At 31.9% G+C, this 20,941-nt stretch overlaps 1 protein-coding gene across 1 annotated transcript in view; it reads right to left on the bottom strand.

The window, feature by feature from the left end:
* Positions 1-9,867: 9,867 nt before the first annotated feature.
* Positions 9,868-20,941, bottom strand: part of LOC132737258 (uncharacterized) — a 57,398-nt gene continuing 46,324 nt past the window's right edge. The window contains exons 5-7 of the mRNA XM_060724515.1: positions 18,465-20,005; positions 12,395-12,461; positions 9,868-11,566 (exon numbers count right to left, since the gene is read on the bottom strand). Coding sequence (XP_060580498.1) covers positions 10,017-11,566; positions 12,395-12,461; positions 18,465-20,005 — 3,158 coding nt within the window. The 3' untranslated portion in view covers positions 9,868-10,016. The remainder of the gene's footprint in view (positions 11,567-12,394; positions 12,462-18,464; positions 20,006-20,941) is intronic.

Raw genomic sequence — 20,941 nt, 5'->3', positions numbered from 1 at the left:
ATATAACACACCGGATATCTCAAAATAAGAAAACAATTTCCAGGCATAGAAAGGAGTCTTTTCGCTTTGTTATATTAACACCAAGTAGAATGTGTAGAAAGTGGACCTACCATTACATAAAATGTTCCAAACAAATGTTGTTGAAAGACAGACCGGACCTTTGATATTTTGTTTAAGTAAATAATAACATAACTATAATGGTAGGTAATTAGCTTCTAGCTTGTAACATGTACAAGGGTCGTAAGTGTTGTAGTACCCGGTGTTATTTACGAAGTCATGTTTTCTATGTAAGACATCAATTTACATATAGAAGAACGTGTAATACGTTTATTGTTGTTTCAAACATTAATAAATGGATGGGAGAATATTTTGTATTTCAAATAGGATCGTTTGGATGGTCCTTTTCAGATTTGAATGGCAATGTAATAAAATTCGCAGAATTGTTTCAGCTTATTGATATTGTTTTACTTTATATAAAACAATACGGGTATGTCAATGTCATAATTATGTTTTGGTGTACATGTATAATGCTGTTACAACCCTGGAACGATCTCCTCTCTGGTGTAATGTCTGTAACAATATGATTTGCAAAAGTTTAAAACATTCTTTGTGACCATGAAATGTTTGTCCTGGGCGTTATTAAATTAAGTAAAACCTATCATCATGATGTTGACTTTAAAGGATTATATATGTTAATATTTGATAGGAACAAAATAGCAACTTATACATTAACATATATCTCGTTATATATCAAAACTAATATATCAAAAACATGTGTCACAACTTGTTATAAATATAGCATACATAAAAGGTTTGGTATTCATGGGTATGACTTATAAAAAAGCAAACTCACGCACTGATATTTCTTTGTATTTATTTGTGTCTCCAAAATGAAGGAAATCTTCAAATCTCATACTGTAACGGAATATACAACAACAACAACAGCAACAATTTAAAAAAAACAATTGTCAAAAAAAAATAATAATACACTGAAAACAAAACTGATAACATTTACAAAACAGACAAAATCTACAGAAGAAAAAAATCGAAAAGAAATACTAGATGTTTTCTTTGATTTGACATTGAATTGTCAGAGGTTTCTTTACTGCTGGTACTACTGTTAAATATTTTATTGAAGAATAATGTTTAAAGCGGCATTCAGTTTTTTTATTTTCTGTTGAAAAAACAATTCTGTGTTGTTTTTTAAACTAAGTATTTCGGAAAAGTGCATCAATTAATATATAAAGAGTGTACCGGAAGATTAAAGGTATCAAGGGGTTTCCTTATTGTTTTTGTATTTTATCGTCAGAAAATTTAATTTTCCAACTTTATCATTTTCTTTTGATTTGACAATTATATGAAACAATTTATCTATAAATAACATATTATATAATTTTATGAAAAGCTGAAGGCCGCTTTTAGTGTGACCTTGTTTGAGGATGCTTTGCGTACAACTACATAAATATCAGCTAATCAATAGTAGATATACATGTATTATGAAAATGAAATAAACTTTTGAAAAGATGTAGTTGTTAGGAAGTAAAAGTTACTGTTCATTACGCAGATATAAAAATTTTCATCTTCCACTTATTCCATTTGTGTTGTGTGGACTTAAGCAACAAAATACATAAACGAAGTTTTCTTAACCCTTTATTACTGCTTTCATAGGTAAATGTTGAGCTCTCTGTCGCCATCCGCTTGTTAATATCTCTTTGCCAACAGATGTTAACAGACAAACGTGTTGCAAAAACCTTTGAACAAAATTACTTAACACCGATGGGCCGTCGGTGAGCCATTCCCCACCAGTGCTCTCGTTTTCAATGCACAACCTATTTTTATAGTGACATTTTACTGACATAGGAGGGAGGTCACATAGTAAGTGTGTTCATTATGTCAGCTTGGAATTTCTCAGTATCGACCAACAGTTCGGTATTCTTTTTAACCAATTTACTTGGATATCTCACATGCAACTTTTTCTTTTTCTTTTTTGAACTTCAGCCGATCAGTTTAAGTACATAACTGTATAAGACCTTGCATTGTAATTGTATGCAATATTATCAAGTCATATCGTTAATTTCTAGGTGGGTCCAGAAAACATGTTGAAGTTTCCTCCTACATCATGATTTTTTCATGATATTTTTGTTGTTGATTTACAATAAAATAACAAGTGCATGTGATAGTCATACATTTAAGATAATTAATGGGAGCCAATTCTTAGATTGAAAATAGGAACCTGGATTAAATCTAATGAAAGAGTGCAATCTCTGTCTTATCATGATTATTGGGTACTGATATTGTAACTTTTATGACTGGGTATGGCAGACCAGAATAACAATTATCTTCAGAAATCGATTCAATCAAGAAATTTATAAGCCAATTTTATTTCTCTCATCTTTTATTTCATCTGAATATCATTAGTATTGAAATAAACGTATTCATTAACGGACCATTTACATTTTTGATATATGGTAAAAATGTAATACCAGGGTGATGGAGGGAGCATTTGTCTTCGAACTGAGTTAGATGGAGGTTGTTATGTCAGCTGTTGTACATACAATGTATAGCTCGTTTTCTGATGAATTATATTCCATGTGCAGCATTGGTTGATTAGGCTGTATTGCAAAAATTGGTAGAAATGCTAAGGCACTTTATTTGATGAAATATCAGCTTCAGTAATAAGATTGTTTAATAATAGACATTCAAGCAAAGAATAACATACCAAAAGAAAATAAATCAATGAATTAGAAATAAGATAGTATGCAAATTTATGCATGCAAAAATAAAAAACAATATAAACTGTATGTTTTCTGTTACAATTACAAAATACAAATCGTTTTTATTTTCCTCTAAATTGGTATATCTGTGCCATTTGTATATAAATTGCATTGAAATCTGTATATAAACCAATATTTGTTTCACTTTCTAGTTACTGGCTACTGATTTAGGACGTGCTTTTTTTTCTTTATAATTTTAGGAAGAATTTTTTATTTGAAGACGTTGAAACTTAAATTGAAATCACAGTTTTATTTTCTATCCTTAGATTCATACTGATCAGTAATTTCGACTAAGACATCTTTCCATTTATGGTATGTTTCAAAATTTACCATTTTACTATTCATGTTAAATGTTGAATTCGGTTTAAGCCGGCGCTAGTGGGCGTGGACGGTACATTGCAATTAACATTACCCTCCATGAAGATGCTCAGTCAAACCGAGCTTGCAACATTTCCAATTTTTGCTGTTTTCGATTTTTTAGGGAATCTGTTTTTCTCTATTCTATTTGAAACCTGGAGACCATTTAATTTACTAACAGATTGGTAAGATTTTTCTATAGAAATGGTTTTTAGAATTACTAAATATGTTTCCTTATTAACGATTACTTTCCACGACTCTGAAAGCAGAGAATACATTGTCAAATTCAACCGTAATTGCTGAATAATTATAATGGTAATAATGAAGATATAGACGACATTAGCTTAGCTTTCAAAATCAAACATTGGCTTTAATAAATTACTTGTGTTTATCGATTATTTATTGATTCAATTAATATGCATTATCATCTAAACATTCTTTAATCTCAATTCGAATGTAAGAATTCATACGGCAAATACATTTGGATGCTTACAGTTATATGTTATTGCGGTTTGGATAAAGGTTCCCCGCATAAGAAACGCATTATGGTCGCCATACAAAATATTTTTTTTGTATTAATCCAAGAACGTTATTTTTTCCCTCTTGTTTGTTTCTTATCCTCATATATAAATCAATTGTCAACAAAATTAGAATGGCTGTTTCTTGCTTGAATTGATATGTCAGTCAAGTGTAAGACCGGTGTTTTTAGAATTATTGACTTACATGTCACACATAAAAAGGTATTTGCAACACAATTTATGCATTAAAAATATACGTCGTTTTCGTCTGTAATCCTTTTCCTTTTGTAATTGAATTTAAAAACTTAACTTTATTAAACCTGTTACTTTATGAAAACACCGCATGAGTATCGCAGTTATGCAGTTACAATCTAATTTTTGTATCGATATCTCAAATATCTGTCTGTAATATCACATTAAAATGATAAACGTCGAATAAGTGATAATATTTCACTACAACATCATTTTGTGCCAGAAAGATGTGCAATGATTACATGTGACGTTGTCGAAATGATATATGTTTTTACACAAAACTGAAACTGGATACTGGATGTGATAGACTGTACAAGAAATGAGCAAAAACGAAACATTCTACAGAACTAATATGGACATATTTTATATGGTGGAACTATAGCTTTTACACAGAAATTTAAGTTACCTTCCATTACGCTATATATCGAGGCTACACGAAAATGTTGTATTTAGTACATGAGAAGTATTGAGTTTATATTAAAAACATTGAAAGTGATAATGACTTATTTATTTTGATGTCTTTCATCAAATCATACGAATAATTTTAACCAAAATGTTTCACTCGGGATAATGTCTACAGATGCAATACCAACAGATTGCTTTGGCTTGGAACCATGGTTATTTTCTAGTATTTCGTCGATTTTCTTTATTTCAGTGGAATCTCAAATAAGATATATGCTTCCAGGCCTGTTACACCAAGGGAATTATCCTCTGATGCATTTTACATGAAGCTACCAGACAAATCAATAATATTGGTGATTGTTTTGTCCTTAGATTAGATTAAACAAATACATAAATATCACTATTATGTTTATTAAGCAAAATAAAATAATAGGAAATAACGTTAGTAATTTCATTATACATCACGTCAGTTTTACCAGTCTTGTATCTACATGTATTTATAAGCAGGTGAATATAGTATAGTTTTGTAAGAAAAAGAACTTAAAAATGAAAAAGAGCTTAAATGCTCTTGATACGATTTTACATTGATATTAAACTGAAAAATAAAATACAACTAAGTTTTGGTCCAAAATAATCAACCGTAAAATATCTTTATAATAAATTATATGAAAGAAATTACATTATAGTTTTAAAAAATAACATATTGTCACCTTAGTGCAGTAACGGGTTAACTCCTTATATATGTATAAATTAATGTAAGTTAACGTGTTGCTATTTAAGGTGACGATATGATGCCACCTTTTCTCCGAAATGCATTTAGATTAAGAGATAAGAAGGCGGTGTAGATTGGCTATTGTCCTTGTATTGGAGATGTAACCAATATATGGAAAAACCACATACAAAGATTGTCATTTCGAATACAATGTTACTTCATTGTAAATAATAATAAATAATGAATAATTAAACTCTTGTTATAGTTGGAGCATTAGCATGTAAATCAAATAGCTTTTGTAAAAAGTATAACTCCACATTTAGTTGACATGACAAAAATGACTCGTCCATTGATCAAACATGTCACTATAAACTAAAATACTTCATTAATTATTAAATTCCAATACATAAATTGCATAGATATTGAATGTGATGTGATGCAATTGCTGAGCTTTGCAGATCTGGAATTCAAATTGATTACATCAACTTTGTCCTCTATAATCAAAATAGTTTCGTTATTAAATCAAATTGTAAATGTTGCTTCATTACTTAATTGACAGCATCGGTTTGCACATTAATTTGAGTGTTTTTACATTTTGGACGGACCGATTTTACATTTGACTAAATACCACCACATATAATGATAATACTGACTTTATTTTAATCGTAAAAAAACAGACAGAAAGTTGTTCTGATGATATGAAAGCAAATGTGTACTGTATGTACAGTAAAACATATTTACAACAGAAATATAATTTCTTCCAAAAGTAAAGATTTCCACTATACATTGCCTCTGTTGAGCATTATTTGTAACTTACAACCACAATAGTTGCCTCTCAAAGGGCGTCGTTCTGCCTTCTAGTTAAATTGCTAAAATATAAAAGAGTTTACATAGAGGATATTTGTTTAGTTCAGTGTAAGATCGGAATATATTTCATCGAGTGTGCACCAAAAGGTATATACTGAATGATAAGCGCGCCAAATAATAATACAACGTGACGTCATTTACGACGTCACATCATTAAGTTAGTACCCAGTTCTGTGCACGCTGGTATTTCACTGAAACAACTTAAGGGGCTTAAATTCAAAACAGTGAAATTATCAAACTGGTAATTTCACTGTTTCAAACAGTGAAATTACCAGTTTTATATCACTGATATATTTCTATAAACCACCGAAAAGCATGTAATAATACTTTGTAAAGTGATCTTGTTCAAAATTAAAAATTAACTCGTTGAATACAATAACTGATAATTATATAATTATTTAAGTACGGAAGTACAGATGTGCGGCTGCCAATGTGTCACTTCTGGTTTATTCGTCGCATTATTTTACAGTTTAATGTATTTATAAACAATGCTTTCAGTTATACTTGTAGCTGATAAGTCTCTGTAGAAAAGTGGAAAGAAATGTAGATTAATTGACTCCTAAACAAAACAGTCTCTGTCGTGGAAATGGGGATTTACTGATACATTTTAGCTCTTATTACATGATACAATGCATTATAATTTGTTATTTAAAGTTCTTTCTATTCTTTTCTTTTTAGATTGAACTGTATGCCTGCAAGAGTGTTCCAAGTTGTTTTGGTAGCCGCGGACAAAGAGTAAAAGGCATGGTGCACAGCGATGACAAAAAGCTTTGAAATATTTTGTAAAAGACTGTACATGATCATACATGTATATAACACGTCGGATATCCCATAGTATGACATAGCAAGACGTCTTTTCACTTTGCTATATTAACATTTCATAGGAAATGGACATACCATTATATAAAATCTTGCAACATGTAATTTTTTAACATATGCTGTTGTTGAAAGATAGACCGGACCTTTTGATCTCATGTTTAAGTAAATAATAACATAAATATAAAGGTTAGTAATTAGCGTCTAGCATCTCAAGTATTGTAGTACCTGGTGTTATTTACGAAGTCATGTTATCCATGTAAGACATCAATTTTCACGTAGTAGAACATGTAAGACAATTATTCTAATGTTGTTTCAAACATAAATAAATGTACGGAAGAATATTTTGTGTATAATTTTGGTCATAATATGAATTATTCTATGTCTAAGGTGTAATCTTAGATAAGATGAATATGAGTTACGTTTTACGAATAAGACCACGAATGTTTTTTTAATGATTGCAAATAGGATCGTTTGTATGGTTTGTTCTTTTTCAGATTTGGAAGGCAATGTTATAAAATTCGCTGAATTGTTTCAGCTTATTGATATTGTTTTGTCTTAATATGACACAATATCGGTATGTCAATGTTATCATTATATTCTGGTGAACATGTATAATGCTGTAAAACCCCTGGAGCGATCTCCTCTCTGGTGTAATGTCTGTAACAATATGATTTGCAAAAGTTTAAAACATTCTATGTGACCATGAAATGTTTGTCCTGGGCGTTATTAAATTAAGTAAAACCTATCATCATGATGTTGACTTTAAAGGATTATATATGTTAATATTTGATAGGAACAAAATATAAACTTAAACATTAACATGTATCTCGTTATGTATCAAAACTAATATATCGAAAACATGTGTCACAACTAGTAATAAATATAAAATAGCTGTACGTAAAAGGTTTGGTATTCATGGGTATGAATTATAAAAAAGCAAACTCACGCACTGATATTTCTTTGTATTTATTTGTGTCTCCAAAATGAAGGAAACCTTCAAATCTCATACCGTAACGGAATATACAACAACAACAGCAACAATATAAAAAAACAATTGGCAAAAATAATAAATAACACACTGAAAATAAAACTGATAACATTTACAAAACAGACAAAATCTACAGAAGAATAAAATCGGAAAGAAATACTACAAGATTTCTTCAATTTGACTTTGAATTGTCAGAGGTTTATTTACTGAGGTTACTACTGAAACAAATGTTTAAAGCGGCCTTCAGCATTTATTTACCATTGGAAACAAATTCTGTGATTTTTCAAACTAAGTATAACGGTAATTTTATCTCGTAAAAGTGCATCAATTTGAATAAAGAGAGCGTTCAAGCAGATATTAAGGAGTTTCCTTATTGTTTATGTATTTTATCGTCAGAAAATTTAATTTTCCACCTTATTTATTCTCTTTTGATTTGACAAGTATATAAATCGATTTATCTATAAAGAACATATTTAATCTTAATCTGAGAGCCGCTTTAACTAAGTGTGATATTGCCGTACAACGTCATAAAACCAACATGTATTTAATTTCGATCTCTACATTCTTCATAAAAGGAAAGGGCAACAAGAAACCTCTATAGTGTTAAAGAAAACAATAAGCTATCATTTACTATGAAAACTATTTCTTTAGATTTACCGGTCCTCAGCGTACACAACTTGTCGAATTCTACTTTTATCTGCAACAAAGTTCTTTTGAGTATTTTTGTCTGAAATAAACCATTTCAGTAAGACTTAAAGTAAAAAATACCTAGTTACGTCGAATAAGAGCTAGATAAAAAAAACTACTTTGTTTTTCAAATAAAAGTATCTGACAAAACATTACATAATACAAAAAAATAAAATGACCCCTTTAAGTTATAATACTGTGTGAAGAATTGGCGTATATAAGTGTAGAATAAGTTTAAAAATACAGAAATAGTACAAAATTAGTATGGAAATAGTACATAACTTGTCGTACGGAATTGATACATGAAATATACTGAATATGTACAAAATCAGTATTAGTACAGAATCAATATTGAACATATACAATAACCGTACACACACAAACATAAAGATTCAGAATTAAAATTTAGTTCACTATTAGTACATAATTAGTACACATCAGTTCACAATAAGTACATAATTAGTACACATTAAGTTAGGACTACTAGTATTATTAACAGATAATTAAATGTTCCAAAGAGATTTTTGTCATTTAAATGAAAGCGCTGAATTGAAATGTCGAAAGTAAACTATACATTCACGTATTAATACAGTCATGGATTCTAAATTTGGTGATTTGTGTGACGAAAACGTCCGTTATTTCGATGCACTTGAATAAAATATGTATTTACATATTGATAAAGTTCATGAGAGGAGGTTCCGAGTGTCCAAAATATGGATATGTATATTTGTAAATATAATTTGCAATTTAAGTTGTTGTTTTTTCGTTTGAAAGTGATTGTGTACATTTTTATTGATGAAATAACAATTGTAGCAATCTGTAAACATATTGAGCCGCGCCATGACAAAACCAACAAATTGGCTTTGCGAACAGCATGGATCCAGACCAGCCTTCGCATCCGCGCAGTCTGATCAGGATCCATGCTGTTCACTTACAAACCCTATAACAAGTAGAGAAACTGATAGCGAACATCATGGATCCTGATCGACGTTCGCGGATGCGCAGGCTTGTCCGAATCCATGCTGGTCGCAAAGCCATTATGTTGGTTTGTCATGGCGCGGCTCAATTATTGTATACATTTCTTTATGACAAAGTACACTCATGGCATGGCTTAATGGCAATATTCATTCATGGCACAACCTTAAATAAAATGATATAACATCACAAAAATATATATTCCTTCATATCTGTGATTGAATGATATAAGCTGCCTGTTATATATAAACATTGATATGAATGATACAACCATTTTGTTTGTCACTGACTAATGATGAGGATGAAATGGAATATAACATATCATGATATGAGATCAGTATTTTTCTTTGCTTATTTTTGTAAAAAATAATGTGTTAACTGCCATCTTAACAATATGTTTATATGTATTGTAAAATGGATATTATATTAACAAATGTAACCATTAGACGAATCTAGATTTCATTTAATCTTGTACTTCCACAGAAACTTTTTTTTAATCACGAGAAATGCCGGTACACATTCCGTATATACTACATTTTATATATGGTATACGGTATACGGTAAATAGCCTGAATTTATTCCATAGTTTCAAAAGAATTTAGTTGTGTTAGTACATGACATCATATTGCACTAAAAAGATATTTTCTAACAAACTTCTACCTCAATCATTTTGCTGTCGTTTCTTTATTTGGTGTTTTAGGGGTTTTAACGGCTACCCTTTCAACACCATGAAACGTTAATTGCTCTGTAACAATTGGATCAAAATATGAATATGTATCATCCATGTCTATAAAGTCATCATACTCAAGTTCTATGACGTCAGATGGTGTATTAATACTTCTAGCCGGTGACTTCGTATTATTACTTTTATCTGTTAAATCACTTTTCGAACTACGAACACTACGCGGTGTGGAAGCTTTAGATGTCTTTGTTGGCGAGGAGTTTTTCGACTCAACTTTCATCGTTTCAAGTCTTTGAGATTTCGGACTTTGGCCATCCGGCTTGGGCAGCGCGTTTTGTCTATCATCACTCGATGTAACAGAAAGTTTGTCTTTTGAGCTTGCTATACTGTTACTATTTCTAGCACCCTCTATACTACCTCGGCTGATTGCCGAAGCAATACTCATTTTACTATAACTTTCCGTTAACGAGGTAGGCCGACGTGGTTTTGAACCATTTTCTATAAAAGACGTTGTCATACTAGTCCCTGTGTCTTTTTCTGCTGATGTTGAGTCGTCGGATGTTCCCGACGCCGGCTTTCTATCAGTATCTTTTTCAGTTTTTGTAAGATCACTTAGTGTTATATCATTTGGACGTTCCCGGTGGTTATTTTGATCAGTTTGTAAACTATTTTTAAATCGTGTATGATTACGATATTTAACGCCATTGTCAATATTCGTCGGCGTCTCACAATCGGTCCTACTACTATCCGACGGCGGAGATTTCACACTGTTCGTCGGGGTATGATCAGACCCCATCACAACTCTTTGTTTTTCACGATTTGAATTTCCAAAACGTTCGGAAAGAAAATCATGCTTTGTTCTTACTGTATCAAAATCATCGTTGGATGGTGAAGTAAGTGGCTTTTGTTTCTGTAATTTAGGGGATGGGTGAACTTTTGGTGACCTCGGGACCTTTGGTTTAGTTAAAGGACTAGTTCTAAATAAACTCATATTGTTTTCATTTTCTTTAGTCAATTCATGAACTCTATGTTTTTTAAGCGGACTAGAATCATGTTGTGGAATCTGAGAATAATCTCTATTTGGAGTGAGCGCAGTTGCACGACTAGTTCCATGCTCTACATCAGCTTTAGTTTTTAATTTCTTTCCTTTATTTGAACACGTGCTAGAAAACGAGCCTTTTGATCGTGTTGAACCAGGTGTCTTTACTCGTTTCTTGTCAGCACCATTTTTAATTCTAGTTAAAGGCATTTCCATGTCATGTTCTATTTCAATCCCATGATGACTCTCGTGGCTCGGTGTGCTCATGCTTGTACTCTTGCACATGCGCTTCGGGCTCTCCTCGTGAGACGCCATTGCATATTTGTGTTGACGGGTATGGCACACCCGGTGATAGATGACAAATGCCACGGCCGTGATAGCGACTAGACCACATAAAGCAATGCCTACAATAGTCACAGTGCTTTCCCAGATAGAAGGTTCTGCAGCGTCTCTAACAGGTTCCGCCGCTATCGGTACTGCACTTGAATCGGTTACTGAAAACAAAAATACTCGAATATTTAGCTTTCTTAAGCAGGCTTATGTGAAACATCTTTTATATTAACAAAGATTTATTTGTTTGTTTTTTGGGTTTTACGTCACATCGACACAGTATAGGTCATATCGCGACGTTCCAGCTTTACTGGTGGAGGAAGACCTCAGGTGCCCTTCCGTGCATTATTTCAGGCACGAATTGGCATCTGAGTAGAACCACCGACGATTAAAAAAGATAAGTAAAACTGGTTAAGTTGATATAACACAATAAACGCTATATTTTAATATCCTCATATCCATTAGATTAAAGGTCGGAAGTAAAGACTTTTTGACTTGATAGTTTGGTTAAGAAATAAAGGAATATAAAGCAAGTGAATTAAAAGTAAAAGTAATGTTCTTGACTTTATACAAATAAAAGATACCTGTAAAACGTTTCCAAAAGATAAAATAGGAACAAACTTGACATGGACTTAAATCTCTCAGCAGAGATCCACTGCTAGAAAAGCCATTAAAGCATTCAACTTGGGTGAAGGGGATGGGGTAATTTTATGACTGTTACTGTTACAACAATGGTGGTAACGTATTTTAACTGTCAGGAGGCCATTTAATTACGCCTTTGATTCTTCCGCGGACCTTACTGCACGCTTAAAGTGTCTTGTTTTACACAAAGATTTGATTTAAACATGAAAGTCTAAGGTTTCAACTTTACTGACAACATCGCCAGGAAATTTATGTTCTTTCTGCAACTTACACAGTTATTGTCTTAAATAAATATACGTTCAACATTTTTTTCTTGTTTCTGAACTTCTAATCATATTATGGTCTCTTGCAGTTTTCTCTTCTCGTCGTAATGATAACAATATTCTTTTCTATCATTTCGGCTTTCCATCCAGTCATCTAAAATGGAATTTAAAAGAGATTACAAAAACCATTGTCTGGTCTTTAAAAAAAAATACTATTCATCAAATAAATTTTACCCAAAAAGTGGAGTCCTCTTCAGAGAAATGCATAAATTTGGGTGCACTATAGAGCAAAACATATGTTCAACGTCAAATACAGATTTGCTGTTTTTAATGCTTCCGAGGGATCACTTATTTTACCAGATGAAGTGCTGTGTGGCAACCGTACAAAGTTGCCCCGTACTTCACTTCAGTGTTGTTATATTTTTCTGTTCTTTCGGGATCATTGAATCCAGCACTTTTAAGTGTTGAGAATTTAGTACCGCTCAATCCAGTGCTAGGGGGCATGAGGGATGTTGCACTTTTTCATTATCCGTCATATACAGACTCAATCAAAACGGCTCTGCAATTTTCATGTAAATTTGCTTTTTAATGCATCTGAGGGATCACTTTTTTACCAGATATTTAAATAACATCTGTAACTGTTATTGACGAGAGAAACAGAATTAAATAAAAGGAGGCATTTTCCTTGTGGTCAAATGGTTGTAGGTATGACAGGGCTTTCATATTTGGCTTATCAAAAAAAGCACCCGAACTATTTATCAATCACTTCATATAAATGAGTTATCTGTTCGTTTAGGCCAATACTTTCAATATATTCACAGACCATATGCTGTAGTTTTCATAGATATAGGACGGACAGCATAAGGAAAGGAAAGCGAACAAATAGACAAACCCTATTAAAGATAGTCAGATGTTAACAGTATCTCAGAATCAAGTTTTACAACTATCAAATTTTATTTTTTGGTAAAGACAAAAAAACAGAGAGCCAGACGGACAGAAAGGCAGATATTCATGTTTTTAAACAGAAAGACAGACGGTGTAGATGGACATACATATATCTATATTAGCACAAACATCTCTTATTCAATACGTTTGTATTGAAACTATCTTATCTCATGTGTTTGTAAAATTGTACAACAAATTTAACACTCAAAACGGGGATCTATTACCACTGGCAAAGCAACAGTTAACTCCCAATATAGCTCCTCATTAATATTTGTAGCACAATTTAGTTAAACCAGAGACACAGATAGCATGTTATCTATGTCTCTGGTTAAACCATTGAGCTCAACAACAATTTGAACTGCTTACTGTGACTGTAAAATAAGTTTCTCCCTTTTTTTTTGGAATCACACTTTTAAAATTACATAATCATTATAAATTCTGTATCTGTTTTTGACTCCCCTGACATCTCATATATCACTAGTATGTAAAAAGATAATATACTCGTATCACGCTCAGTATTACCTTTCAATTCTTATTTTCCAAATGTTATTAAAATGAAAACATAGTAGCTATCATACACAATGACATTTTTATACCAAAAACTAATGATCTGTTAATAAATATCATGCATTTATGATTCTAAAATTAATAACATTTTATTCTAGATTTCGTGCATTGTTTACCCAAACACGCTTCCGTAGTTACATTTTGAAGCTACCCGGGATAAACTTAAATTTGTTTATTTTTATTTTTCCTACTTCATAAACATCTTATTATCAAAAGAAATGTTTATATAGGCTAATGATTATTTATATCTCATGAAAATTGAAAAATCTTAACTGTTTGAAACGACAAACGCTGATTTATATACACGCGAAAACCCATTACAATTCATTCATTGTATTTGGTATTTGGGCATGTACGAGGCTAAAAGTTGTAAAAACAAGTAAATATAATATAAAAATGTATACATACTTTGCACAACAGCTTCTAAAACCAACTCCAAGTAGTAAATGTGTTAATTTTGATATATTTAAATCGCGCGGCCTCAGAACTTTTGTTTACCTCGACACCGGTTACAGTATAAAACTCTGCGTATGGTGTACATGCAGAGCCATATAAAAACTCGAAAGAAATGTAAAATTTGAATTGCTTTTTTTTACTGGTTTGCTATGGTTAGATTTTTTTAGGGTTTTTACCTGTTTTATATGATGTGTATAACAAACTAAAAATGTAAAAAAAGCTTGTGTTGCAATTTGTTTGACGTTAAATTTTACTTTAATCGGACTATAGTAGATTGGCTATTGTCCTTGAATTGGAGATGTAACCATACATATGGTATAGCCACAAAAATTATCCTAACAAATACAATGTTACTTCATTGTAAATTATAATAGAGAATGCATAATTAAACTAAATATCCTGTTATAGTACGAGCATTAGCATGTAAATGAAATAGCTTTTGGAAAAATTATAACTCCACATTTAGTTGACATGACAAAAAAGACTCGTCCATTGATCATATATGTCACTATAAATTAAGAAACTTCATTAATTATTAAATTCCAATAAATAAATTGCATAGATATTGAATGTTATGTAATGCTATTGCTAGCTTTGCAGATCTGGATTTCAAATTGATTACATCAACTTTGTCCTCCATGATCAAAACCGTTTCGTTATTAAATCAAAATGTAAATGTTGTTTCATTACTTAATTGACAGCATCTGTGACAGATTTCATTTTTGCACATTAATTTGAATGCTTTTGCATTTTGGACGGACCGAGTTTACATTTGACTAAATGCCATCACATATAATGATATTATTGACTTTCTTTGAGTCTTGTAACAGGCAGAAAATCGTTTTAATGACATGAAATTAAAAGATGCATAGCATTTATTATAAAGGCTCGGTAGAACGATCCTCTGATGATCAAGTAATATTATTGCTTCCAAAGGTAAAGACTTCCACTATATTTTGTCTCTGTTGTGCAACATGTCAAAGTAACAACCAAAATATTTGTCTCATACTGTAGTTAAATATCTAAAATATACAAGAATTTACTACACGTCTTTGTAAAGCGATCTTGTTTAAAATTAAAATTAAATCGTTGAATACAATAACTTATAATCATATGATTATTTAAAGGAAAGTGGAAAGAAATGTAGAATAATGCATTTTGATAATCATATATAACACACCGGATATCTCAAAATAAGAAAACAATTTCCAGGCATAGAAATGAGTCTTTTTGCTTTGTTATATTACCACCGAGTGGAATGTGTAGAAAGTGGACATACCATTACATAAAATGTTCCAAACAAATGTTGTTGAAAGACAGACCGGACCTTTGATATTTTGTTTAAGTAAATAATAACATAACTATAATGGTAGGTAATTAGCTTCTAGCTTGTAACATGTACATCAAAGGGTCTTAAGTGTTGTAGTACCCGGTGTTATTTACGAAGTCATGTTATCTATGTAAGACATCAATTTACATATAGAAGAACGTGTAATACGTTTATTGTTGTTTCAAACATTAATAAATGGATGGGAGAATATTTTGTATTTCAAATAGGATCGTTTGGATGGTCCTTTTCAGATTTGAATGGCAATGTAATAAAATTCGCTGAATTGTTTCAGCTTATTGATATTGTTTTACTTTATATGAAACAATACGTGTATGTCAATGTCATAATTATGTTCTGGTGTACATGTATAATGCTGTTACACCCCTGGAGCGATCTCCTCTCTGGTGTAATGTCTGTTACAATATGATTTGCAACACAGAAGTTAGTTTAAACCATTCTATGTGGCCATGAAATATTTGTCCTGGACGTTATTAAATTAACTAAAACCTATCATCGTGATGTTGACTTTAAAGGATTATATATGTTAATTTGATAGGAACAAAATATAAACTTAAACATTAACATGTATCTCGTTATATATAAAAACTGATTCATCCAAAACATGTGTCACAACTGGTAAAAAATATAGCATACATAAAAGGTTTGGTATTCATGGGTATGGATTTTAAAAAGCAAACTCACGCACTGATATTTCTTTGTATTTATTTGTGTCTCCAAAATGAAGGAAACCTTCAAATCTCATACCGTAACGGAATATACAACAACAACAACAGCAACAATATAAAAAAACAATTGCAAAAATAATAAATAACACACTGAAAATAAAACTGATAACATTTACAAAACAGACAAAATCTACAGAAGAATAAAATCGGAAAGAAATACTACAAGATTTCTTCAATTTGACTTTGACTTGTCAGAGGTTTATTTACTGCGGTTACTACTGTAACAAATGTTTAAAGCGGCCTTCAGCATTTATTTACCATTGGAAACAAATTCTGTGATTTTTCAAACTAAGTATAACGGTAATTTTATCTCGGAAAAGTGCATCAATTTGAATAAAGAGAGCGTTCAAGCAGATATTAAGGCGTTTCCTTATTGTTTATGTATTTTATCGTCAGAAAATTTAATTTTCCACCTTATTTATTCTCTTTTGATTCGACAAGTATATAAATCGATTTATCTATAAAGAACATATTTAATCTTAATCTGAGAGCCGCTTTAAGTGTGATATTGCCGTACAACGTCATAAAATCAACCTGTATTTAATTTCGATCTCTAGATTCTTCATAAAAGGAAAGGGCAACAAGAAACCTCTATAGTGTTAAAGCAAACAATAAGCTACCATTTACTATGGAAATTATTTCTTTAGATTTACCGGTCCTAGGCGTACACAAACAGTCGAATTTCTACTTATATCTGCAACAAAGTTCTTTGGAGTATTTTTGTCTGAAATAAACCATTTCAGTAAGACTTAAAGTAAAAAAATACCAAGTTACGTCGAATAAGAGCTAGATAAAAAAAACTACTTTGTTTTTCAAATAAAAATATCTGACAAAACATTACATAATACAAAAAAATTAAAATGACCCCTTTAAGTTATAATACTGTGTGAAGAATTGGCGTATATAAGTGTAGAATCAGTTTAAAAATACAAAATAAGTACCAAAAATCAGTATAGAAATAGTACATAGCTTGTAGTACGGAACTGATACATAAAAGATACTGAATATGTACAAACTCAGTACAGAATCTGTACAGTATTAGTACAGAATCAATATTGAACAAGTATAATAACCGTACACACAAAAAGTACAGATTCAGTATTAAAATTAGTTCACAGTAAGTACATAATAAGTACACAATCAGTTCACTTTAAGTACATAATTAGGACACATTAAGTTAGGCATAATACTAATAGATAATTAAATGGTCCAAAGAGATATTTTTCATTTAAATAAAAGCGCGGAATTGAACTGTTGAAAGTAAAGTATACATTCACGTATTATTACAGTCATAGATGCTAAATTTGGTGATTTGTGTGACGAAAACGTTCGTTATTTCGATGCACATGAATAAAATCTGCATGAACATGTTAATAAATTTCATCAGATATTTCCAGTGTCCATAAAATGGATATGTATATTTGTAAATATAATTTGCAATATGAGTTGTTTTTTTGTTTGAAAGTGAGTGTGTACATTTATATTGATGAAATAACTTTTGCAGCAATCTGTAAATATATTGTATACATCACTTTATGACATACAGTACAATCATGGCATGACTTAATGGCAATATTCATTCATGACACAACCTTAAAATAAAATGATATAACATCACAAAAATATATATTCCTTCATATCTGTGATTGAATGATATAAGCTGCCTGTTATATAGAAACATTGATATGAATGATACAACCATTTTGTTTGTCACGTGATTGTCACGTGATTAATGATGAGGATGAAATGGAATATAACATACCATGACGTGAGATCAGTATTTTTCTTTGCTTATTTTTGAAAAATAATGTGTTAACTGCCACCTAATCAACATGTTTATATGTATTGTAAAATGGATATTTTATAAACAAGTGTAACCATTAGACGAATCTAGATTTCATTTAATCTTGTACTTCCACAGAATCTTTTTTTTAATCACGAGAAGTGCTTTGTCGGAACGAACGGTACACATTCCGTATATACTACATTTAATATATGGTATAAGGTATACGGTTAATATCCCGATTTCAAAAGAATTTAGTTGTGTTAGTACATGACATCATATTGCACTAAAAAGATATTTTCTAACAAACTTCTACCTCAATCATTTAGCTGTCGTTTCTTTATTTGGTGTTTTAGGGGTTTTAACGGCTACCCTTTCAACACCATGAAACGTTAATTGCTCCGTAACAATTGGATCAAAATATGAATATGTATCATCCATGTCTATAAAATCATCATACTCGAGTTCTATGACGTCCGACGGTGTATTAATACTTCTAGCCGGTGACTTCGTATTATTACTTTTATCTGTTAAATCACTTTTCGAACTACGAACACTACGCGGTGTGGAAGCTTTAGATGTTTTTGTTGGCGAGGAGTTTTTCGACTCAACTTTCATCGTTTCAAGTCTTTGAGATTTCGGACTTTGCCCATCCGGCTTGGGCAGCGCGTTTTGCCTATCATCACTCGATGTAACAGAAAGTTTGTCTTTTGAGCTTGCTATACTGTTACTATTTCTAGCACCCTCTATACTACCTCGGCTTATTGCCGAGGCAATACTCATTTTACTATAACTTTCCGTTAACGAGGTAGGCCGACGTGGTTTTGAACCATTTTCTATAAAAGACGTTGTCATACTAGTTCCTGTGTCTTTTTCTGCTGACGTTGAGTCGTCGGATGTTCCCGACGCCGGCTTTCTATCTGTATCTTTGTCAGTTTTTGTAAGATCACTTAGTGTTATATCATTTGGACGTTCCCGGTGGTTATTTTGATCAGTTTGTAAACTATTTTTAAATCGTGTATGATTACGATATTTAACGCCATTGTCAATATTCGTCGGCGTTTCAACATCGGTCCTACTGCTATCGGACGGCGGGGATTTCACACTGTTCGTCGGGGTATGATCTGACCCCATCACAACTCTTTGTTTTTCACGATTGGAAGACCCAAAACGTTCGGAAAGAAAATCATGCTTAGTTCTTACAGTATCAAAGTCATCGTTGGATGGCGAAGTAAGCGGTTTTTGTTTCTGTAATTTAGGGGATGGGTGAACTTTTGGTGATCTCGGGACCTTTGGTTTAGTTAAAGGACTAGTTCTAAATAAACTCATATTGTTTTCATTTTCTTTAGTCAATTCATGCACTCTATGTTTCTTAAGCGGACTAGAATCATGTTGTGGAATCTGAGAATAATCTCTATTTGGAGTGAGCGGAGTTGCACGACTAGTTCCATGCTCTACATCAGCCTTAGTCTTTAATTTCTTTCCTTTATTTGAACACGTGCTTGAAAACGAGCCTTTAGATCGCGTTGAACCAGGTGTCTTTACTCGTTTCTTATCAGCACCATTTTTTATTCTAGTTAAAGGCATTTCCATGTCATGTTCTATCTCAATCCCATGATGACTTTCGTGACTGGGTGTGCTCATGCTTGTACTCTTGCACATGCGCTTCGGGCTCTCCTCGTGAGCCGCCATGGCATATTTGTGTTGACGGGTATGACACACCCGGTGATAGATGACAAAAGCTACGGCCGTGATAACGACTAGACCACATAAAGCAATGCCTACAATAGTCACTGTGCTTTCCCAGATAGAAGGTTCTGCAGCGTCTCTAACGGGTTCCGCCGCTATCGGTACTGCACTGGAATCGGTTACTGAAAACAGAAATACTCGAATATTTAGCTTTCTTAAGCAGACTTATATAAAACAACTTCTTTATGAATAATAATGAGTAAAATGGGTTAAGACAGGATAACCACTCCTTTTTCAACATCCTCATGTAAATCAAATATTCAGGTCGGCTGTAAAGCCTTTTCGGGTTGTAAGGTTGGTTGAGAAATAAATAAAAAAATACAGCTGAATTTAAGTGTAAGTGACTCAACATACAATAAATAAGAAATGATATAGTTCTTGACAAATAAAGAATAGATTAACAGCTTTTACAAATATAAATGAGAACGGACCTATATCGCTCAGTTGAGATCCACTGCTAAAAAAGGTTGCTGAAATAGGTCATTAGTTCCAAAGTGAGTGGGTAATTTAATCAATTGGGCAATGATTTATTTAACTTTATTTAATAGAGGGGCACTGGGGCACTTGGATACACTACATGCTAAATACCGAAGCTCTTACTGGTGTAATATCACACAGGAAGATTTGAATATCTATTCTTACAGAAGTCAATGTAACGTAAGTGACCACCCGTGTCCGGTTTTGACCATGGGGTCACAAGGTGATGCTAAATGCAAAATATATAGCTCTGGGACCTCTAGTTTCAAGTGTACAGAAGAATATATAAATGTGTCTTTTATACATTAATAAGTTCATGTAAACTTTGTGTTCGCTAGGGTAAGGTCATTTTTTACCCGAGAGACAAAATTATTATACCTTCTGGTTCAATAAAATATAAGATGTTAAGTATCTTACATTGTTTAGGGAAGTTTGTTGCACAAGAGAGATTTAAATGAATTATTCTATATTGACTTCCGGTTCAATGTCAATTTTGACAATAAAACTATGATTTATATAACTGTTATGAAAGGACCACTAAGTGATGCTTCATACCAAATATCGATTGGGTTTAGCAGCTT

Source organism: Ruditapes philippinarum, unplaced genomic scaffold (genome assembly GCF_026571515.1).
Source record: "Ruditapes philippinarum isolate M1 unplaced genomic scaffold, ASM2657151v2 ctg484_1_1_1_1, whole genome shotgun sequence".
NCBI classification, from domain to species: domain Eukaryota; kingdom Metazoa; phylum Mollusca; class Bivalvia; order Venerida; family Veneridae; genus Ruditapes; species Ruditapes philippinarum.
The sequence above is the reverse complement of the archived record's forward strand: the minus strand, read 5'-3'. Positions and strand labels throughout refer to the sequence as shown.